The 24807-nt window shown below is 42.2% G+C and overlaps 1 protein-coding gene and 1 pseudogene across 5 annotated transcripts; one reads left to right on the plus strand and one right to left on the minus strand.

Annotated features, from left to right (window-relative positions):
- Positions 1-262: 262 nt before the first annotated feature.
- On the plus strand, positions 263-14870 carry csnk2a1.S (casein kinase 2, alpha 1 polypeptide S homeolog). 5 transcript variants are annotated; one of them, XM_018237394.2, is made up of 13 exons: positions 263-409; positions 3384-3562; positions 5333-5444; positions 5586-5687; positions 5768-5818; positions 7503-7562; positions 7647-7730; positions 8306-8416; positions 8532-8633; positions 9534-9634; positions 9738-9886; positions 10141-10260; positions 13791-14870. In XM_018237394.2, the coding sequence occupies exons 2-13, from the start codon at positions 3462-3464 to the stop codon at positions 13904-13906; spliced, it is 1209 nt and encodes a 402-aa protein (XP_018092883.1). In that variant the 5' UTR covers positions 263-409; positions 3384-3461; the 3' UTR covers positions 13907-14870.
- A 4299-nt stretch (positions 14871-19169) lies between these two features.
- Positions 19170-24807, minus strand: LOC108702197 (annotated as a pseudogene).

The raw sequence follows: 24807 nt of genomic DNA on the forward strand, positions 1-24807 counted from the left end.
GTTTCCCAGGAAACCTTGCGCAAATGAGATCGCAGACGCAGTCTTCCGTCCCCGGTTCTTGCCTGCCTCCATCTTGGAAAGGGCAGGAGCTTTTTGCTTAGTCAGGGAATTTGTTATCCAGTCTCTATGCCAACGCTTGGGAGCACAGACACCTAAACTTCAAGCCTCCATCCACCCCAACCCTCCTACATCAGTGTTTTCTACCGGTGATCTTTGTGGTCACCTGTTTTTTTTTCCACACACAATATGGCGCTTAAGGCACCGCCCAGTTATCCATCTGCAGCGGGAGAGTGTATTTCCTCTTCCGGCTAGCCTCGCTGTGGTCCCTGCGGTTGGCGGCCGTGTGTCTCCGCCATATTGTCTGTGTGATCCCGGCGGGAGCGGCGGCCGCGGGGAGCAGCAAGAGCAGGTTCGGGGCGCGATTGGACAAGGTGGGACTGACTGACTGACTGACTGACTGACTGACTGACTGAGGGAGGGAAGGAAGGGCCCATTGGGGCCTTGGATGTGGGAGGCGTGAATTTCATCCATGGACGGACGGGGGGGGCTGGGTGTAAAATGGGGGGAGGGGCAGCGGAAGATGCAACTTTTTACCGGAGCGGTATTTTTTTGTGCCAGAGGGCAAATTCGTAAACGAGTATAATCAAGGGGCACCTACTGTGGCCATAGCGGTGTGGCGACGGGACCCAAACTAGGGACGTGCAATCGGCAGGTAGTTGGAGAAATGTCTGCGTTAAGAGAGTAAATGTGACGGGCACGGAATTGTATTACTGGGACAGACGGGAAGTGGGTTTGGGGACACTGAGGGGAAAGGATTGGGGATCGAGTTCTTTGGGGACACGCTGAGCCTGGGGGAGCTTTGTATTTGTCCATAATGTTTTCTAATGGGGGGGCAACCCTGAGAGTATTAGGGCTTGGGGGACAACCTTGAGAGTATTAGGGCTTGGGGGACAACCTTGAGAGTATTAGGGCTTGGGGGACAACCTTGAGAGTATTAGCGCTTGGGGGCAACCCTGATAGTATTAGGGCTTGGGAGCAACCCCGAGAGTACTGGGGCTTGGGGGCAACCCCGAGAGTACTGGGGCTTGGGGGCAACCCCGAGAGTACTGGGGCTTGGGGGCAACCCCGAGAGTACTGGGGCTTGGGGGCAACCCCCGAGAGGGCAGGATGCAGTCATGATTGCACATATTATATTAGAATGGAAAGTCTGGGGGTCACACAGAGGGGTGTGAGATTGGGATAGAAGGTTTGGGGGTTACACAAATGCATTTATGATTAGGATGAGAAGTTTAGGTATCACAAAGGGATATGAGATTATGTTGGAGGATCTAGGGGTCACATGGGTTGTAGAATTAGAATGGAAGAGTGGTCACACTGAGGGATGTGGGGTTAGCTTGGAGGATTTGGGGGTCACAGAGGGGTGTGGGATTAGGATGTGGGATGGAAAGTTTGTGGTCACACTAAGGGACATGGGATTAGCATGGAAGACGTGAGGTTCACACATATTTCTGGGACTGGAATATAATGTTTTTGGGGATTAGATTGGAAGGTTTTGGGGGAATTTTTGTTAGTGAAGACTGTGAGTCTGTAATTGGGTAAAAGGAATGTTGTGGAAGGAAGAGAGGCACATTGAGATGTTTGTTTCTGATAAATAAAAGTGGGCGCTGCCATATTTCTTGTGAGGCTCAGTAGCTGCCCCTGTGTAATAATGAGGGATATGTGCTTCTCCATTATTTGGGGGGGTGGGATTATTAGTATAACTGCCCATCTGAGGGAGACCCTGACCAATGATGACACAGTCCTGGATAACTGGCTGTTGGATGCTTTGGCTGTGGGAGCTTTTTGGTTTCCTCTTGCAAGTAGCCGCAGCCACTTCAGTTGTTCCAGGATCTGTGTCTGGGCAGCGCCATGCCACATTTGCAAAAAGGAAACGACATGCCTAAATGTATTAAACACTGAATTTATCCCTACATATAGGGCAACTTCAATTTCCAGCATCCTCTTAACAGCCAATTCACACAGGAACATTTTTTGTATTCATTTATACAGGCCATAGTTTGGCCATTTTTTTTTTTAACCCGTTCATGTTTAGCAAACGGTATGTATTTGTATCTGTGCCTTCCTGCTGATGTTATACAAGGGCATTCACGTTTCTCAACGAGTCCTTTCTAGTTGCCCAAGTTTAGGGGTTCCAATTTAAACATTTGCAATGGCTTCTATTGATGGAACTCTGTTGATGGGCCATATGTTGGATTCAGGTCTAGGGTTCCTGATCCTGGGTTCTGTTAGCTGATGATGGAGCAAGAATTTTGTTTACATCCTAGTTTATCTCATGTGACCATGGTTATGGGATGTGTATTGGGTTCTTAATGTTAACTGGTATAGTTTACTTTTACTGCCAATTGAGCAAGTCTAGAGTTACAAATGATGGCACAAGTATAGACCCTTTAGATCATGGTTTCCTGGAGACAACCAATGTTTGATCCTTAACGCTGTACAGGTATGGGATCTGTTATCTCGAAACCCATTATCATGAAAGCTCCAAATTACTGAATGTCCATCTCACATAGACATTATAATCAAATAATACAATTTTTTTTTAATTATTTCTTTTTTCTATGTAGTAATAAAACAGTACCTTGTACTTGATTCAAACCAAGATATAATTAATCCTTATTGGAAAAATAACCTTATTGGGATTATTTAAAGGGGTTGTTCACCTTTGAGAAATTTTAGTACGACGTAGAGAGTGATATTCTGAGACAATTTACAGTTGATTTTCATCTTTTATTATTTAAGGTTTTTGAGTAACTTTTTAGCAGCTCAATATGCATTTTAAGCAATCTGGTAGCTTGAGTCCAAATTACCCTAGCAACCATAGATTGATTTGATTAAGAGACTGTAATATGAATCAGTGAGCCTTAATAGAAAGATGAATTAGCAATAACAATACATTTGTAGCCTTACAGAGCATTTGCTTTTTAGATGGAGTCAGCGACACCCATTTAAAAGCTGCAAAAAGACAGAAGAAAATGGCAAATAACTAATAGAATACAAATAACGAAAACCCATTGAAAAGTTGCTTAGAGTTTGCCATTCTATAACATGCTATAGGTGAACCACCCCTTTAATCTATGAAGATCAAAATTACGGAAAGATCCATTGTCCGGAAAACCCCAGCTCCCGAGCATTCTGGATAACATGTCCCGTATCCGTGCAGGACTTGGTTTCTAGACAGATCTACTCACATAACAGTATAGTATTCAGGGCAGAGACTGGTTGCACTTAGCAGATATAGTTTCATGTGTGGGTAAAGCATTGAAATTCTCATCTGTTCATGATTTTTCCACCTACAGTATGTAACTGCTTTGTATCATTTGCAGTGAGACGCCTCCTACTGCGACCTTTTGGTTTTGGGTCTACAAACGCTCTGCCTGTCTCAAGCCGCCAAGCTATCTGCCATGTCAGGACCTGTGCCAAGTCGGGCCCGTGTCTACACGGATGTGAACACACACAGACCCCGAGAATATTGGGACTATGAGTCACACGTGGTAGAATGGGGGTAAGTGTACCAATAACATCATGCACAGACTATAAAGCTTTGGGTACAATGGTAAAATTTAATGTGCTGTTATAATTGTATGTGTAGCAAATACATGGAACTCTGCAGGTAGTGCTCAGAAGCAACCCCTGTGGCTCAAGATTATTTTTAGTTACTGCTTCCTTATTCAAGTCACGTTGGGAATTAAAGTTCAGCAGCATGAACTCGAAGTCCATTTAAAGGGATTCTGTCATGATTTTTATGATGCAGTTTTCATTTCTAAATTACACTGTTTACAATGTAAATAATTCACTTTACAATCTAAAATGTCATTCCTGAACCAGCGTGTTTTTTTTTTTTTATTGTTTTGTTTTTTTGTTGTATTATTGGTGTGTAGGCACCATCTCAGGTCAGTTTGCCTAGTCATGCGCTTTCAGAAAGAGCCAGCTATTTAGGATGGAACTGCTTTCTAGCAGGCTTTTGTTTCTCCTATTCAATGTAACTGAATGTGTCGCAGAGGGACCTGGATTTTACTATTGAGTGCTGTTCTTATATCTACCTGGCAGCTGTTATCTTGTGTTAGGGAGCTGCTATCTGTTTACCTTCCCGTTGTTGTTAGGCTGCTGGGGGAGGGTTATATCAGTCAAACTTGCAGTAAAGAGTGACTGAAGTTTATCAGAGCACAAGTTACATGACTGGGGGAAGCTGGGAAACTGCCAATATGTCTAGCTCCGTGTCGGATTTCAAAATAAAATATTAAAAATCTGTTTGCTCATTTGAGAAACTGAATTCTGCAGGAGCAGCACATTTTTTTCCCATGATGGTATCCCTTTAAAATGCATTATCTACTCCATTTGTCTGGTCAGGCCCCCAAATTAAATAAGGGTTGCACACACCCGGTCGGCCACATCTCATGCAGTTTAGTAGTTTTAAAACTGTTGAAACACGCTTCCTCTCTAAAGTATAAGATCTCTGCAGTTCTACCCTGTAATATTGTATATTAATGATGGTGCTCCACTGCCCTGTCCTCTAATATTAGGCGTTGAATGACTGTGGACCATAGAACTCTAGTTTATGTAAAACCCAGTTATGGCACCTATATTACATTGATAACCACTGTAAACTGCAGTAATAAATATATTATTCTAGTTGTGTCTAAAGTTACCGTCCAGCTTAGGTTGTAAGCTCTACAGGGCAGACACCTCCCGTCTCTTTAGCACTTAATCTTTAATGTTACAATACTTTGCATGTATTCACCCCTGTTTTATTCTACTGTACAGTGCAATGTACATAAGCAGTTCTATATAAATGAAAATGTGTACAATAGTGCCTTGCCCATGTATAGTATGGACTGTGGAGCCTGTGATTGTATGTGAACTCCTGCCCGTGAATAGTAATCTGTGGCAGAGCCCTGCCAGTACATACAGGTATGGGATCCATTATCTGCAAGCCTGTTATTCATAAAGCTCAGAATTACAGAAAGGCCAATTTACATAGACTCAATTATAATCAAATAATCCAGATTTTTTTTTCTTTGTAGTATTAAAACAGTACATTGTAGTTGAAACAAAAATCCTTATTGGAAGCAAAACCAGCCTATTGGTTTTTTACGTTATACGTGATTTTCTAGTAGATTTAAGGTATGAAGATCTGTAAAACCCCAGTTCCCACGTTTTCTTGATAAAAAGTTCCATACCTGTACTAGGGACTGCAGATCCCAGGCCATAAATAACTACTCCAGAGCCAGCCTTTGTCTTTGAGACTGACACGTGGGACTTTGCTTTTTCACAGCAACCAGGATGATTATCAGTTAGTGAGGAAACTCGGTCGGGGCAAATACAGTGAAGTCTTTGAAGCCATTAACATCACCAACAACGAGAAGGTTGTGGTAAAAATTCTCAAGGTAAGCATGGGCTCCAGATTCTGAACCAGGAATTTCTCCCCACCCTAGAAGTTCCCTATGAGCCTCTCCATATGTGGTGGGTGTCCATAATAAGGGCACTTTGCTGTGTGCCTTACCCTATCTTCTTGTCTTTCTTTCCAGCCTGTGAAGAAGAAGAAAATTAAGCGTGAGATAAAGATCCTGGAGAACCTGCGGGGTGGGCCCAACATTATCACCCTGGCAGACATAGTGAAAGACCCGGTGGTAAGTGCCCTGCATGTTGGGCATTCTCCTGCTATATTCAGCAGCAAGTGCCTAATAACTCTCCCTCTCTCTCCTTGCAGTCCAGAACGCCAGCACTTGTCTTCGAACATGTCAACAATACAGATTTTAAGGTGAGCATTTTGGGAGGTAAATGTAAAATGCCAGTGTGCACCAATGATGTAGATTTGTTTTCCCAATTACGTTTTGGTCCATACTGGTTAGTTGTAGTCATATGTATGTTTGATAAGCATGCTGGGAAACCCAGGAGTAAGTTGTCTAGGTAGGCTCTAATTTATGGCCGGTTAATAATGCCCCCTCCAGCCCCTTACCTGATTTTGTCTTGCGAGGCTGCTGAAAGTTGTAATTTATTAAAGGAAAGCTACCGAAGCAGTTTATTGCCAATAGATTAGCCAAAATAGTGCAAGCTATAACACTATTTATTCTGCAGAATGCTTTACCATACCGAGTAAACTATTTTAGAAGTTCTGTTTGTTTAGAATAGCCGCTGCCATATTAGCTTGGTGTGACATCACTTCCTGCCCGAGTCCCTGCTCACTAATAGCTCTGGGCTCATATTACAGCAGGGAGGGGAGGAGGAGGGAGAGAGAAGCAAACTGAGCATGTTCAAGCTCTAGCCCTGGAGGTTTAAGCTGAAAGAAGGAAGTCTGATACCGAAGCCCATGTGTACACAATAGAAGGAAACAAATGCAGAGCAGCATTACTTTGAGGGTTTACTGCTGTATGTATTTATATATACCTTTTTGGTAAAGCTTACTTAGTTTTAACCTTTCCTACTCCTTTAACAAGCTAGAGGTTGCAGGTGTTCACCCTTTGCCCTGCTGTATCCTTGTAGCCATACAGTACCTGCTCTCTCCTTCACAATTGCCATTATTAGCTGCCTTTTGTGTCAGCTTTGACTGTGTATTTACTCGGTTGCCTCTTTTTCCCCTCTCCTGCTGAATATTCTCAAGATCATGTGATGCTAGATTAGTAGAGGCCAAAGTCTGGTGTGTGATTGGCCTTTTACATGTCCTATGTGCTGTGATCACACTTATTGATTATCTGACTAATAAGGCTTTTCCACTGCGTGCAATGTCGCGTACTTTATACAAGGATCCTGTACAGGGACCACATATAAACTTATATATACGAGATAACTGCTCTTATACTGTAAGCTCATAGGGGAAGGATTTTTGGCTCTCCCTCTACTTTACAGTGGGTTGTTGTGTGCTAGAATGAATGGCAGTGATCGGGAGCTTACACTGGACTTTATTTGTGCCAGCCAAACCAAGTTGTAGCAGCTGGCCCAGGGGTTGTTCGCCTTTAAATTAACTTTTAGTATGATGTAAAGAGTCATATTCTGAGACTATTTGCAATTGGTTTTAATTTTTTATTAATTGTGTTTTGAGTTATTAAGCTTTTTATTCAACAGCTCTCCCGACTGCTATTTAAGCAATCTTGTTGCTAAAGTCCAAATTACCCTAACAACCATTCACTGATTTGAATAAGAGACTGTAATATGAATAGGAGAGGACGTGAATAGAAAGATGAGTAATAAAAAGTAGCAATAACAGTAAATGCATAGCCTTACAGAGCATTTGTTTTTTAGATGGGGTCAGTTACCCCCATTTGAAAGCTGGAAAAAGTCCAACGGAAAAGGCAAATAAACTATAAAAAAAAAAAAATAATGAAGACAATTAAAAAAGTTGTTTGTAATTGGCCATTCTATAAAAAACACCCTTTAATGTTTATTTGCTGATTTATACACTGGTTACTAGATTCCAGCACTGACACTGGATTTATTCTCTCCCACAGCAGTTATATCAGACTCTGACAGACTACGACATTAGATTCTACATGTATGAAATTCTTAAGGTAAGTGTGTGCTCCACTGCTGATTTGAGCGTTTCCCTATATTTAGACTGCATTGTGCTCATTCCCCATTTTTGCCTCCCCCAGGCACTGGATTATTGCCACAGTATGGGTATAATGCACAGAGATGTGAAACCTCACAATGTAATGATTGACCATGAGCACAGAAAGGTAAGTCCACCAAAAATGTCCCGTGTCTTCCCTTAAAGGAACAGTAATACAAACAACTGAAATTGTTTTAAAGTGATATATAATATACTGTTTCCCTACAACAGTACAAGCTGTGTGTTTGCTTCAGAATGACTGCTATAGTTTGTAGAAATAAGCTGCTATGCAGCCATTGAAGCAGGAGAAAAGGTACAGGTTACATAACATATATAACAGCCCTGTAGAATACAGTGGTGGTTTATCTGCTATGTAACCTGTGCATTTTCTCCTTTCTCTTACAGCTACTTGGGGGACATGGGAACTACGGGTTATAGCTTCTACCATTAGGAGGCAGAACACTAGAAACAAGTCTCCTCCCACATCAGCTATAACCCCAAGCATGGCCCTTTTCTCCTTTTACCAGCTTGAAGGGCTGCCCCCATGGCTATACAGCAGCTTTGTTTATATAAAATAGTTGTTTTTCTGAAACAAACGGACAGGATGACAAAACGGTATATTTTAACTAGTCTGATACAATCTCAGTCTTTGGTACTATTCCTTTAATCTGCCTGATCATCATCATCATCTGCCTTTTACAGCTCCGTCTCATAGACTGGGGCTTGGCCGAATTCTACCACCCAGGACAGGAGTACAATGTCCGTGTTGCTTCCCGATACTTCAAGGGGCCGGAGCTGCTTGTGGATTACCAAGTACGTGGATGGATATAATTATAACTTTAAAACCTTCTGTAGGGAATTTACACACTGTCTGTAATGTGTTAGAGCTACCGAAATAACAGCTCACCCACTGCCATGTCCCTTACAGATGTACGACTACAGCCTGGACATGTGGAGCCTGGGGTGCATGCTGGCCAGTATGATTTTCAGAAAAGAGCCATTTTTCCATGGCCATGATAACTACGACCAGGTGAGATTGGCGTGGCTGCACATCCTCTTAGGAATTATTGTCACTTGCTTCCCAGCTGAGGATATGAACAGGTTATGCCAGAACTACAAACTTGGCTTTAGAGGTTTACGATCTGCTAGTCATGTCTGTGTTCAGATTTGGCACTTTTAGACATTATGTTGGCGTAAGTGTATTGGGAACATTACTGCAGAGGACTCTGGTGTTGCACACTACAGCAGTGAGTGTTCTGGTACCTGTACCATATGTAGCAGAGTAAATAAACAATGCTGTAGATGGCCCTGATGCTAATATATGGTTACAGAGGGGCTAAGACCTTGGTATTGGGGTATCTGTTAGAAAAAGTTTCCTCACACATTAGTCACACATTAGTGCAGGAAACACTACAGATAAACTTTTAAAATGAAAGCCAAATGGATTTTCTATCTGGGTACTAGACAACCATTAGAAATGCATCTCGACTAAAATGTTTCTTGTTTTGTATAACTATAATTATTTAGAACATAAAAGTTGTCACCTATACACACTGTATTATTCCGACTATGATTTATTTGTACACAAATATATCTCAAATGTGAACTTTTTTTAAAAAAATCTTTGTTTGTATCTTTATGTATAACTTTGGATAGCCTAACTTCATTTGCATCGACCTTTGTGATTGGCTGCCATAAATTTGCATTTGGTTCCATTTAATTCAAATATCTTTGTGTGTTCAGAAGATGTCCAGCCTATAATACATGGCACGAAACGCGTAAGGCTACATCATTTGGGATGGGGTTTTTTTTTTTTTTTTGTTAAATAAAATATACTTTTAATTGCATCAAGCATTGGAGCATTGAAGTCCGTTTGTGCCAGTCTTATATGAATATCTAATTATGCCTGTACCATACCATGTTTCCCCAGCTGGTGAGAATAGCGAAGGTGCTGGGCACAGAAGACCTCTACGATTATATTGACAAGTACAACATAGAACTGGATCCACGCTTTAATGATATTCTGGGCAGGTAAGTGCTGCCAGAACATTGGTTCTCCCTTTGACAAGCCTGTGCATAGCAGCTGCACTTTGGCCCTTGGATTTGAAGTTAAAACCCATGCCTTTATCCCCAGGCACTCGCGCAAACGGTGGGAAAGATTTGTACACAGCGAGAACCAACATCTAGTCAGTCCTGAGGCACTGGATTTCCTGGACAAGCTGCTGCGATATGACCATCAGACCCGACTGACTGCCCGTGAAGCTATGGACCACCCATACTTCTGTAAGTGTCTGCGCTACTGGACCTGTACTACATGAGTGCGCCTCTATTTCACTAGCAATATTTGTCTTGCCCCCCCCCCCTTCCCCTTCTTTCTTCCATTCCTAGTTCTGCGAATGTCTGCTGCTCTTATTCTCACTTGTAGATTTGAGTCTCCCAAGGTTACAATGCCTCTACTGTTTCAATATGTATATCTTTATAGTGATTTGTTCTGCTTTTTGGTACACTCAGGTTGAACAGTATTTTTGGTTTTTCAGATCCCATCGTAAAGGACCAGTCCCGGATGGGCGGCTCTAATATGCCCAGTGGCAGCACACCCGTCAGTAGCGCCAGTATGATGTCAGGTCAGTCCCGGTCCAGTGTTCGTGACAAGTCAGGTCAGTCTTTGGCAAGGCTCACTGGGTTCCTGTGGTGGCGGGAATATGCTAAACCTGGTGTACCGTGCAAGGGTTCTTAACGCAAAGGCGTGAGGTTGTGCTCTTTTACTTGTGAGTAGAGCCTTCCATGAGTGTAAAGCATCGTATTGTCCAAGAAGCAAAAGGGTTCTGTGTGTATCAGCTTAGAGAGTTAGGAGCTGGACGAAAGAGAGAAAAAATGCTGTGTGATGCGCCCAACATAAAAGGTCCTGGGGCAGAACACTATGGGGCTCATTTATAAACAGTAACCCATAGCAACCAATCAACCAATCATTTTTTTTTTTTTTTTTTTTTTTTTTTTTGTTAAACCAGCTGCAGGTTGAACAATGAAAGCAAGAATTTGATTGGTTGCTATGGGTGACTGCCCAGGTGCAAAATTGCCCACTGTTTATAAATGAGCCCCTATATGTTTACTGCATCTGTAATAGTATGGGGGGGGGTTACCTTAGCTACATCTACTACATTTAAAGGGCAGTTATTACAAGTTGCTCTCTTTAGCTAAATATACTTATGTTGTGTTTAGTGGGTTTTGTAAGGTGGGTCACTGCATGTTTGCACAATGTGTTTGATCACAACCCAAGTGGAACCCAATGAACAATCAACCAGGCCAGAAAGTCCACTGAGAAGTTATGTCACTCTTGCATCTTTGCATTGATCAAGGGAGTAAAGACTTGTTTGGCACAGTTGGCATAACATTACATGCTTTTCTAATGTGGGTGGGGCAGTAAATTGCCGCTGATTGGCACTGGGCATCTCTACAAAGTCATTGGGTGAAATACCATGTTATAAGGGTCACAGTGTTCCGGAAGTGCCTTGCCATGATTCCATGAGTGTGTGAAGGTTTAGTTATTCTGTCTTACTAACAGCAAAAAAAAAAAAGGAAAAAAGACCGCTCCAAGCTCACAGCAGCTCCCAAAGCCAGGTGCTCAGTCTTCAGCGTCCCCACTTTAATCATATTACATAATAAGCGATTGGGTGGCACTCTGGTTAAAATAGATTTATTGCAGCAGCCTGTCAGGGCACTGGGTAGAAGCCCGGTGGGCCCTAGGCCCCCTCGGTGAGAGCAGTGAGCAACGATTGGGCAATGGGCAGCCCACATCGCAGTACAGGAAGATCATGGCGGGCAAAGAAAACTAGTGCAGAACACTAGCCAGCAGGTCTGCGTCTGACCGGCCCAACTTAAAGTTACTGGAACGGAGACAGTGAGGAATGCGTCGCCTCCCTCTCTTCGACATGACTGGCCTGCCTGGGTGTGCTGTGTCTGCAGCTAATGCCTCCACCCAACACACGCACGCCACAACAGTGGTGTTGGCGTGTGGATCTCTGATTCATCCCAGATCTCTGTTTATCCCCTATGATTTATAGGTTTATAATTTAGTCAGTGTGATGCCGGACACATTATAATTACAATAGAAATTATCTTGGATTCCGCACACTTACTTTACAGCTCAGCAGTAAATGGAGTAATTGCTGTGTATACAGGCAATGATTACTGAATGCATAGCCTTTTTAAATAGGGATAGTACCAACAAAAGGGGAAAGACTTTTTTTATTAAGATTTTTTATTTTAAACTCAATTTGGAGATGCCTGAATAATAAATGTTAGGCTTTGTGCTACATCAATTTTGCAGCTGCTTTAGTTTAGCAACCTTCAAAGGGGATGTAATAGGCTCCCATGCTTTATAAACAACCCTGTTTAGCTCCTCCGGCACTTACAGCACATGCAACCCCCAGTGTTTTTAAGAGGAAGACTTTATTATGCCCTAATATAAACATATAAATAAATGTGCACTTGAGGGATACTGTCATGGGAAAAGAAAACCTTTTTTTCAAAAATTCTAGTTTAGTGCCGCTCCAGCAGAATTCTGCACTGAAATCCATTTCTAAAAAGAGCAAACAGATTTTTTTTATTTATATATTTAATTTTGAAATCTGACATGGGGCTAGACATATTGCCAGTTTCCCAGCTGCCCTAAGTCATGCGATTTGTGCTCTGATAAACTTCAGTCACTCTTTACCTGCTGTACTGCAAGTTGGAGTAATATTACCCCCCCCAGCAGCCTAACAGAACAATGGTAGGGTAGCCAGATAACAGCTCCCTAACACAAGATAACGGCTGCCTGGTAGATCTAAGAACAGCACTCAATAGTAAAATCCAGGTCTGACAGTAACATTGAGTAAGAGAAACAACCGCCTGCCGGAAAGCAGTTCCATCCTAAAGTGCTGGTTCTTTCTGAAAACACATGACCAGGCAAAATGACCTGAGATGCACCTACACAACAATATTAGAACTAAAAAAATCTGCTTGTTTCATGAATTAAATATTAGAGTGAATTATTTGCAGTGTAAACCCATGTATTTAGAAATAAAAACGTACTCATAAAAATCATTGTGGGTGCTATTTTGTACCAAGTTGGAAGGGTGTGGGCCCTTGAGATCAGGGCACCCCAGTCCGACACTGCATAGAGTTAGGTGAAACCTATTCGCAGTCGCTGCAATAAACGTTCTTTAACCAGAGTGCCGTCCAATCTCTTAAGGTATGAACACCACAAAATGGCGTATATCTTGTTCTTTTGTTGGTACCACACTTGTTGTGGTCCATGGCATCAAGTATCACAATCAGTAATGGGAAGTCCAGAGCCTGCATTCAGTTCCTCTGAGTCTAAAGATTGAAACTAACAGTAATACCCATTTATAAACACTGGACTGTAACACATAGCAACTATCATGAACTTGTAACCAAAGCTTTGTCATACCAAAAGACTACATTTTCTAAATATAATCAATTAAAAATTCTGACCTGTTTCTGAAATATTCAAGTTTATCTTCACTATCATCCTCTCGGCATCGGTTTCTCTTCATTCATGAGTTGGGTGTCATGAACAATCCAATGTATCTTTTAAGGGGAGCTCCTTTTGCCTAGAAGATGTATTAGAGCTCACTCTTAAAATCACCAGACATCGTGTCTTTCTACATGCAGGATTTGTGGAAAAGTTTAAGATTTTGTTTGTACTGGAATCCATTATTTGAGTGAGCCCTAATTCATCTGCTAAGAAAGGAGCCTCCCTATAAGATATATTGGATCTAACTGTCCATGAATATCTGACACCCAACTGCTGCATGAAGACAGAATGAATAGAAACAGATGCTGAGAGAGGAATAGTGAAGATAAACTTGAAACAGTACAGAATGTAATTAGAAAGTTTCTTATTTCAGTATGACGAAGTTTGTATAACATTTTCATTTTCACAATAGTTCTCCTTTAAGATCCATTCTATAGTAGTTATTCTCAGTTCCTTCCTGGCTTGGGTTTTTCTATAATGTAAAGTGAGATGCACCTGGATATCATTGTTACTTACACACGCACAACATACTAAGCAGCACCAGTGCACCTGATACCACTGTAAATCACTTTCCTTTGAGTTGATGTGGGGGTCTGTGCCCCTAGGGTTCAGGGTATTTGCTGACGCTTTTTCTCTTTTACCCGTTAGGGATCTCTACGGTGCCAACGCCATCTGCCCTGGGCTCTCTCGCTGGATCTCCCGTTATCTCTGCTACCAACACCCTGGGGACCCCTGTCGCTGCTGCAGCTGGAGCCACTCAGTAGGAGCCATCACAGTTGACCCCTTGGCCCATCTCCCTAATTTACATCCCACCTGATGTGGAAGGAGGGGGGCCCCCAGATATTGGAAGCCCCCTAGACACACCGTGTCTGAGCAGTTGCTTGTGGATTTATAGTAGTTCTGTCATTATAAATATATATATATAAATATAAAAAATATTATAGGCTGAATAATTTTTTTTACTTTGTTATAGCTCTTGGTCACAAGCTGCTCTTGTGTCTAGGATGTGGTCACTGGCCCCAGGCTGCCCTTTTGTTCCTGGGATGTGGCTACTGGCCAGATGTACCCACAGAGGATTCTTTTTTTGATTGTTTTTTTTTTATTTCAGGTTCACATGAGCCTGATGCCCCATATCTCATTGTACCCAAGTGCTGCCAAAGCCATGATCTCTCTCTGCCACCCCCTTTATGGCAGACACGAGTGGTTTGGGTGCACTGATGGAATGTGTGCTGCCCTTTTTACCCCAACCAAAGCCATGTCCGTGTGGGATGAGCAATACAGTTTCTTTTGTAAACGTTGCAGTGAGATCTGCATGGTGGTTCAAGCAGACGTTCTTCTCTTTACCCCCTGCCCTAATGTGCCATTCTGGGAGGGATTAGACATCTTATTACTATCCCAGAAATGCCTCCCCAACCCCTTCGCCCTCTTTTAAATATGAGCTGTCGCCATATGTCCCTGTGAAATCCTACCTCTTTCCCTGCTGGGAAGTGGCCGTTGAGGTTACCACCACCTTAATCATGTTCATGGGCAAGACCTGCTCTGATGTCTCCTATCTCTCCACCACCCTATTGCACCCACCCCATCTTCCCCCATTTTAATTTGCAACGCCTGTCCCCCAGCAAGGAGCTGACGCGGTAACACAAAAAAATGCTTTTCTCCTTCACATGTGACAGATCTAATGTTGGAATTATTTGGTGTAAATAAACATGGTTTTATTTATCAAGGTTAGATTATGTCCTGTGTGTCAGACATTTTATGGTGATGTGCTACACCCATGATTTCATGTGTGTGCCTGAGAAACCGGTCTACAGATATACCCCCCATATGTAATAAAAGGCACTAATTTTGCCCAGGATCAGTAACTTATGGCAACCAATAAAATGCTGTCTTTTAAACAGGTGACCAGTAAATGCTACCTGCTGATTGGTTGCTATGGAATACTGCACCTGGGCGAAGTTGGTGCTTTTATTACATAAATATTACATAACCCCAATACTGTTTAGTTGCTTGGTGCGCATACCTTAGCAGCTCGACCTGTTACCCTATCCGAATAAAGATGAGATGGAGAGAAGAGGCTGTCTGTACAGAAACAGGTTGAATTCTCCTTTAAATCAGGAACCGACCGTATCATTCCAAGCTATTCCCCTTTTAAAGGTACTGTCACACAAAAAATTAAATTGCTTTTAAAATAATAGATATAATGCAGTGTTGCTCTGCACTGGTAAAACTGGTGCTTTTGCTTAAGAAACACTACTATAGTTTATATAAATAAGCTGCTGTGGAGCAATAGGGGCAGCCATTCAAAGCAGAAAAGACTCAGGTTACACAACAGATAGCAGATAAGTTCTGTAGAACATAATGGTGTTATCTGTTATCCACTATTTAACCTGTGCCATATGGCCTTTTTTCAATCTCTACCATGCTACACAGCAGCTTGTGTATATGAACAATTGTAGTGTTCCTGAAGCAAACAGGTCAGTTTTACCGCTGCAGGGCAACCCTACATGATTTTTTCATTACTTTAAAACACTTTGTTGCTTATTTAAAAGAACAGTAACACCAAAAACAAAGTAATACCCTGTGTACTCGGGCTAAACACAGGACCCCTGGCATGTCATTCCAGTCTCCCATTCAAATCGATGCATGGCTGCTAGGGGAATTTGGGCCCCAGCAACCAGATGGTTGAAATCGCAAATTGGAGAACTGCTGATTTTAAAAGCTTAACTCAAAATAAAAAAAATACAAATTTAAAAGCAATTGCAAATTGTCTTGGAATGGCACACTCTACGTCATACTAAAAGTTAATTTAAAGGTAATAATCCTCTGCTCCTGTCACCCACATGGCTTTTCTGCTGTGGGACTATATGTTGGGCAGCTTTAGGGTAAGTGAGCTTTGATTCAATAGGGTATAGGACAAGCCCTGTGCACCTCCAGTAAAAGGTTCTCAAGCTGGTACCGGTATGGGACCTGTTATCCAGAATGCTCAGGACCTGGGGTTTTCTGTAGTTTGGCTCTTAATACCTTGTCTACTAGAAAATCATGTAAACATTAAATAAACCCAATAGGCTGGTTTTGCTTCAAATAAGGATTAATTATATCTTAGTTTGGATCAGGTACAAGGTACTGTTTTATTATCACCGAGAAAAAGGAAATCATTTTAAAAATGTTGGATTATTTGCATAAAATGTAGTCTATGGGAGATGGCCTTTCCGTAATTTAGAGCATGCTGGATAATGGGTTTCTGAATAACTTGTCCCATACCTGTACTCTGCTTCAGACTTTTCCCTGCTCAGTATTTTGTGCCCGGTTGCAGCCTAATTCATCATGGTTACAACATCAGTTCTGTGCACAAAATTAACGCCAAACAATGTCCTGACATCTGCGTCTGTTCCGAGCCCTTTCTTCCCCACGCATGAAATAGAATTTAGATTGGGCTTCTCTAGTTGCTAAATCCTTGCCCAGAAGTCTCAAATGGTCATCACCATCCTGCGACATCGCTTCAATGTTCTGTGTAATGTCGCTGATAATTCGGTGAAATGACTCCGACTGGGAGCCTGGTGAGCAGTTATCATAATTACGGACTGTCGTATTTACTGAATGCCGAGGTGTTGCTCTTGCTACGCTTAATCCTTCCGAAACTGTCCGTCAGAATTCCACCCTCTCGGATCCAAATGTTCTCCAGGAAGATCGCAAAATGATTAGGGGCTGCCATATTCGTTTCATAGTACAGTACGAGGGTATAGTTTATAGTGCATCCAGATCATCCTCCTCTGTATAGTTGTATTTACAGTATACATATTAGTAGGGGCTGCCATATTGGTTTCATAGTACAGTAGAGTAGAGGAGTGTTCAGACCTCCATTGTGCTCTGAGAAGGGACACTCATTGCTGAGCTCCACACTGATTCTTACTTTTCAGTGGTTGGGTCACAAACTATTCACTTACCCAGAATTTCCGACTGTCCCCTTATAAGTGTATTATTATTAACATGTATTTATATAGCGCCAACATATTGCGTAGCACTGTAACAACTCCCTGTAATATTCTCCCACCTCCATTCCAAGCTGGTACTGGAGCAGTTGGGCTGCAATCTTCTGTATCTCCATGGGCAACAACTTGTTCCTCAGCTAAAAAATTAAGGACCAGCCTGCTTAGAACCCAAAGGAATGTTCCATCCCAACTAGGAGGCAGGAGTTGTGGTGATATCTGCTCTCCAATGCCACATGCACAGGGATGTTTGTGTTTCTAGCAAACTCAGGGTTGGTTGCTTTTAAGGTTAAGCCGTTCATCCAAATGCCCTTTGGCCTAATGAAGGGTTGAAGTCATGGGATGTTTACCAAGCAAATAGAGGAAGGGGAAAGAAAATTACCCTGGGCTGTGTCCCATAGCAACCAACCGTTACTACAAGCAACATAAGCATCTGATGGTTATGGTTTCACAAGTGTTTCTTGTAAGGGAACTGGCCCTTCTGTATTGAATTTCTGTGCCTCACAGTGGCTAAATATTCCTGTTGCTGTTCCAGCACCACACTGCCCTCCTCAGTGCCACTGCACCCAACTGCCAAGCTCTGCTGCAACATGGCATAGGCTTGCAGGTGAGGCACAGGAATTATGGGTGTTCTATTGAGGCACAGGAATGGGGGGTGTTAATGAGACACAAGAATCATGAGGGTGTTAGTGAGACACAGGAATCAAGGGGGTGTTAGTGAGGCACAAGAATCATGGGGGTGTTAGTGAGACACAAGAATCATGGGGGTGTTCGTGAGACAGGAATCACAGGGGTGTTGGTGAGAAACAGGAATCAGGGGGGTGTTAGTGAGACACAGGATTTAGGGGGGTGTTAGTGAGCAACAGGAATCAAGGGGGTGTTGATGAGACACAAGAATCATGAGGGTGTTAGTGAGACACAGGAATCATGGGGGTGTTAGTGAGACACAAGAATCATGGGGGTGTTAGTGAGGCACAGAAATCATGGGGCTGTTAGACACAGGAATCATGGGGGTGTTAGTGAGACACAGGAATTATGGGGCTGTTAGTGAGGCACAGAAATCACGGGGTTGTTAGTGAGACACAGGAATCATGGGGTTGTTAGTGAGACACAGGAATCACTGAGTTGTTAATGAGACACAAGAATCACGGGGTGTTAGTGAGACACAGGAATCACAGGGGTGTTAGTGAGACACAGGAATCACAGGGGTGTTAGTGAGGCACAGGATATCAGAGAGAACAAAGGGTCCCTCAAGATCAGAATGGGGAAAATCATCTGGGTTACAAAGAAAGATGACAGAAATATGGTGTGCAGACAGGAGCCTAGGAAAGTTGGGGGTTGGAACTTACAAGGAGCTGTGGCAGCTGAAATCAGCATTCTATGCAAATGTCCCATAAGTGTGAGAGCTCTCATCTGTAACATCAAGCGCACTAGTGAGCTAAGGGTTAAACTGCATGTGAAGCACTGAGTGCAAGCCTTTAGGCCCAGGGCTTATAATGCTCTGAATACATAAATGCAATGAAACTGCCTAATAAAATTCCTTCTTTTCCCCCAGAATATGCATTATAATAAAAGCAGAAGAAATGCTTCAACCATTGAGGTGAAAGCCCCCCCCCCCCGGGCTATTATAATTGTTTACCTGATATCCCAGAACGTTGAGCAGAAAACTGCACCGGCCTGGGGGACTATTGCCTGCGAAAAAAGACAGAAGAGGCAGGAAGGCAGTCACTCCATGGTGCTCACACAGAATCCAGGCTGGTGCAGACAGGAGCACAGACCGGGGTATCATGTGGCACCCCTCAGTGATTGAAGCATTCCTTCTCCTTCAGGGATGACCAACTGTTGCAGTGCCAACTTCAGCCTTCTAACATCCCTGGAAGTTGCAGTGTAGCCAGTAGCGTTATGCAGAGGGCCTTGGCAATGTAGGCCCAAACCTGAGGGGAAAACAGGTACTTGAAGCTGTTGCTGGACTACGCAAAGCCTTGGAGGGCAGCAAGTTGCACAACACTTGGTTCCCAATTTCCATCTCACATCGACACAGCTATGGCCTATCGGGTGGGGAGGTGTAATTGTATCGAACACGGTCAACACACTCAATACTTTGGTCTCCATAGATAATCTGGAAAACATGACAAATGATAGTGCAGGATTCCTCTGCAGAGTCCTGTAAAAAACACAACTTCAGATTAAAGGTGTCTGGAGAATGGCTCTGCCTCCATCCTCTCAACAATACTCCCCAGAAATAATCCCACCAAACAACATATCCCCACTATTTCCCATTATTTGCCCACTGGATACTTACCCTATTTGCCACATCCAGAATGATCAGGTTGCAACAAGCCTCTGGCTGAGCTCCTTTGGATGCAGTGGAAAGTGTCCCGTGTCTCCTCTCCCAACTGCCCCCACAGGGATGTTTTCTCTCCCAGCTGCCCCCAGAGGACTGTCTTCTCTCTCAGCTGCCCCCACAGGCTTATCTTCTCTCCCAACTGCCCCACAGGTCTTTCATCTCTCCAAACTGCCCCCACAGGGCTGCCTCCTCTCCCAACTGCCCCCACAGGGCTGCCTCCTCTCCCAGCTTCCACTAAGGGTCATTCTTCTCTCCCAACTTCCACCACAGGTTGGTCCTCCATGTCTCTTCTCCCAACTTCCTGTCACTGGTTTTCTCTCTAAGCTGCCACCACTTTTTTGACGGCCATCTGGTTATCCATGCATCTTCCAATCTAAACTGCAGATTGTGTGTCTTCACTCCATGGCACCACCAGCTAGTCTATGTCCCGAATTCCCCCCTCCTTGGCTTCTGTCACTTGGCCCTGCTGATGGCTTTCTCTCCAAACTATCTGCAGCTGGCACTGCGTCCAGCCCAAGCCCTAAGGGGTGCAAGCATCAGAGTGCAGCCATGAAAATATGTCAATGGTGAAGACAAGGGGTGGCCCAGTGGAACTTGTGACACATCACACGAAGATGAGCTATGACACAGGAGAATTGCCTCATCCATATTCCAGTGTACTTCACTTTATTAAATTTAATTGAGCCACACACCAGGGCCACCTAGTTATTTGCTATGTCTCATTATAGGCCAAATATAGAAGAAATATAGAATAAAATATAAAAAAAAATAAAATAAAAAATATATTATATTAATATATTAATATTATCATAATATATTAATATTTATATATTATATAAATATATTAAATAGAAAGAAAATATAGAAATATAGAAAGAAATATGTTACTGAAATATAGAAGATATAGATATATTACATGATAATGAATTACAATACCTGAAAGTGGAATTTCCGAGGGTCCCTATATTCCATACATTTCCTAAAGTACACAAAGATCCCAAAAGGCCTAAAGGTCGACCTATAGCAGCTGGCATAGGTTCTCTCAATGAGACTAAGTGAGTATGTGGACAAATTAATACAACCCATGGTGACCCAATTATCTTCATATTTACGAGACAGTGGTGATGCAATTAGCAAGTTAACTGACATTGAATGGAAGAATGAGTTTATCTCTTCCATATTTCAGTAATTTGTGTAACTATGAAAGCATATAGTAGGGTCACTGCAGTAACAACCAAAACAACATCCGATTTACATATAATAGTGATAAGACCACTATAGATTTTTTTGGATATACAATTCATATCACAGAATAACAGAATCCATACAGATGTATATAGGAAATCTATTAGTAGGAATTCACTACTACATAGAAATAGTAGCCACCCAGAACCTCTCTTGTGAAGTATACCGACTGGACAGTTCATCAGGAACTGTTCCACTTGGGATACTTTCCAAGAGAAAGCTATGGATTTATGGGACAGATTAATAAGCAGAGGATATGAAACTGATTGTGTTAAACAAGCCTATGATAAGGCGATACTGAGAGACAGAGCTGAGTTACTTTCTATACCTAATAAGATTAAACACAAACAGACTAACAACAGAATGCGATATATAACTACTTACAGTATGGAAGCCAAAGAAATAATTTACTGTATAGACATTGGTCTGTATTACATATGGATCCAATTTTATCCACCATGGATCTTAAAAAACCACAAATTGTATACAGACGTGGTTACAATTTAGGAGACAAGGTAGCACCACGTATGCTACCGGATAAGAGTAATCGGACTAATTGGTTGACTGTTCTAGGCACATTTAGATGTGGGGCGAATATCTGCAAGTGCTTATAGAGAGATCAGATCAGTTTCAGAGTACCACAACACAAAAGACATACAAAAGTAACACATATGCTACATCCAAGTGCGGACAACAATATGTTGGCAAAACTACTAGGATCGAGTGTTGGAACATATAGCATACATTAATAGAGGTGATATTTCTTCTGTGATAGCTGAACATGTTATAAAAGAGCATAACGCTATTGAACAGTATATAACCTTTCAAGTGATAGATAGAGTTAAATTGGGGAAGAGAAAGGGAGATATAGATAATATACTATCCAAGAGAGAATTCAAATGGATACTCACTTTGAATACAGTAAAACCACGAGGCCTCAACAAGGAATGTGATTTGAAATATTATATACGCTAAAAGAATATACGTTCAAAAATGGATAATTAATTCTTACATAATACAGGAATAAAATATGATAAGTAACTAAGACAGATACAAAACACATAATAAAGGGGACTGAGGCATTTTATTAATATGAACATAGGATTTGAACATAATTAAAATAATTGATTTGAAATATGAAACTGAATGAATTCAAATACATAAGATAATGATCATAAAATTCATTTATTAAGTATCCTAACTAATATAATAATGAAATCAAATTAATATACACAATATCATGGAGTGCTAAAAAGAATAAAATTGTAGATTTTTTAACTAACAAATGTATTTACAATCTTCCCAAGATCAGAAATTTAAATTAGAATAAAACAAAATAAAAATGATAAGCTAATTTACAGAGATGTATTCCACTCCCTTTAGTGACTCAAGTGGATAAAAGCATGTAAATATTGGCAGTAATGGAATAACAGGATTCATTAGAGGATAATATTAATTTAGATAAAACATTAAAAATTCATAAGTTAAGTTGATTTTCAACTATTATGTAACAATATATTGTTTTTAGAAACACTGTTGTATAATGCGTATCACAGCATTATGTGTAATATTATATGGAGATTCTGTATCACAATTCCTTTATATGTTTCATATTTAAATACTTTGTAACGTTTTGCACATTCAATGTAACAAGCATATTTTAGATGTTATATTTTGCATGTTTGCATAGTGTATTTTACATGTTTTCTTTGTTTAATCTTATCACATATTATTGAACACTCTTTTAACACGTTACACCTGTAATTGAATGCTTAATGAGCAATATACACGTTACTTAAACCGTGAGCCACGTGACTTTCACTGACTCTGAGGAAGTGCCGAGTATTAAGGCAAGAAATGCGGAAGTCTAGCACTGCCACAGCACAAGAAGTTTACTACTGTGTGGTTTTTAATAAAGCTGCTTTTGAAAGAAAAAGATTGCGTCCCTACATGGAGTTCCAGATTAGCGCCCAGTAATTCGGGAATTGCTATAGAGAAAGAAGCACGGTATACCGGCAAAGTAGCCGGCGTCTCGTGAGGGCAGCTTCTGGGAAAACACGGCGAACCGGGTGAGCTCTGATGAAATCCGCACAGGCCTGGACTGGCAATCTGTGGGTTCTGGCAAATGCCAGAGGGGCTGCTATAAGGTGCCATAGAAAATCAGTATTTAGTGGGCTGGTGGGGGCTGTTTGGGCCTCTGTGTGGACTGATTGGGCCTCTGTGTACCTGGAATGCCAGGGCCTATTTTAATACTCAGTCCAGACTCCGCATCACTTTCATTTACTCTCCTATTATAACGCCATTCGTTTTATAGTATCTGGTAATGCAAAATATGTTTTAAGAGAAAATTGTTTGATTAATATTTGTACATCAACAAAGGCATTAAAATAATTCAAATCCATGGTTGGACAAAATGTAGCCCTTTCTTGGAAACCTCTATTTCATCAGAATTAGATTGATGTAATATCTACAGGGCATTGACTGGTATCTATTTCCTCTATAACTGTCCACCTGGTATTGCCGAGAGCGTAGAGAATCAGATCTGTAGTACGGGGGCTAGTAACACTATGTTCCTAGTATAGTACAGAGAATAGTAGATGGTCAGGTCTGTGGAATGGGGGCTGGTAAGGGCAGATGTGTATTAGCCGTCTTCACCTGTTTTCAGGACCAAGAGGTGATCCCTGACTAAAGGTGGCCATACATGGATAGATCCGCTCGTTTGGCAATGTCGCCAAACGAGCGGATCTCCCTCCGATATGCCCACCTTGAGGTGGGCAATATCGGGCAGATCCGATCGTGGGCCCTAGGGCCCAACGATCAGATCCTAGCATTCGGCAAACGGGCGGTCGGATCGCGGGACCGCATCAACGAACAGATGAGGCCGCGATCCGACGGGATTTTTAAACCCATCCGATCGAGATCTGGCCGACTTTCGGCCAGATCTCAATCGGGGAAGCCCGTCGGGGGCCCCCATACACGGGCCAATAAGCTGCAGACACAGTCTGTCGGCAGCTTTTATCGGCCCGTGTATGGCCACCTTTAGAGGCTGCAGTGATTTCATGGGTTGGGATTCACAGGATCAGCTCCTCATTATTTCTCAATGTGAGCAGGAGGCTGCGGGCTGACATGCTCAGGATACTGTCCTGTTCTGGGGTCCAGTGCAATGGCAGCTCCTTCAGTGTTTGCAGAACAAAAAATAACGTGGTTGAGAAGAGGCTCCATCTGATGGGTAGGAGGGCTTTACCTTTTATACAGTATGTCAATATATCATTGTACCAGACAATATAGCTGCCATGGACTTTACTGCTCAGTGGAACCCAAGGGCCATTGCTGCTCAGATTCACTTTATTCCACCTGCAAAGCCTGAGATCCACAGTAAAAAAGCACTAACCTGAGCTTGGCTGGGTAGGGTTTGACATGGGGGGAGGCCATAGATCTCAGAAGGTCACACTGATTAGGATCATAGGCTTGTCCAAGTGGGTTTATGGAAGAGCTACTTAACCTGGCCATCTCCACAAGCTGCAGGATTTCATCTCGGTTGGATGAGTTCAGCAAGGAGACAACCCATGTCAGATTTCCCAAGAACTACTCAGAACAAAATAGACATGCTTTCTTAATGCTATTACTATGCTGTTGGGTTCTAGTGTGGAACCAATCCATAAACATGTCACTGCTATTGCTATGTACTTTAAGCCTGGGGGGACAGACCCATAAACATTCTCTCCCATTACTATGCCATTTAGTACACTTTGGTATTAGGGTGAGACCGAACCATAAGCATTTTAATGCCATCACTATGCCCTTTAGGCCTAGGAGGAACTGACCTAAAACATGTCACTGCCATAACTATGCAGTTTGGGCATAGGAGGAACTGAACCATAAACAGGACCAGACAAGGCAGCTTTCTGTTACAGAAGAATGTAGAAAAGACTTATTAAGGACATCTTGAGGAATCAAAAGATTCTGGTTTATGATCCAATCAATACACAAATGTATAAATTCTGGGTCACAGTCATTGTACCTTGACTTCCTTCTGAACATAATCATGCAGAAGGATTTGGGGTTCAATGAGAAAGCCCAGGAGCAT

This window comes from Xenopus laevis, chromosome 9_10S (assembly GCF_017654675.1).
Source record: "Xenopus laevis strain J_2021 chromosome 9_10S, Xenopus_laevis_v10.1, whole genome shotgun sequence".
In the NCBI taxonomy this organism is placed as follows: Eukaryota; Metazoa; Chordata; class Amphibia; order Anura; family Pipidae; genus Xenopus; species Xenopus laevis.

What these genes read in the sequence shown, in the direction of transcription:
- csnk2a1.S (XM_018237394.2), top strand. Translation starts at nt 3,462, where the DNA reads ATGTCAGGACCTGTGCCAAGTCGGGCCCGTGTCTACACGGATGTGAAC. An exon ending in TTGTGGTAAAAATTCTCAAG is followed by an intron (nt 5,445 to 5,585) that starts GTAAGCATGGGC and finishes CTTTCTTTCCAG; the next exon opens with CCTGTGAAGAAGAAGAAAAT. An exon ending in ACATAGTGAAAGACCCGGTG is followed by an intron (nt 5,688 to 5,767) that starts GTAAGTGCCCTG and finishes CTCTCCTTGCAG; the next exon opens with TCCAGAACGCCAGCACTTGT.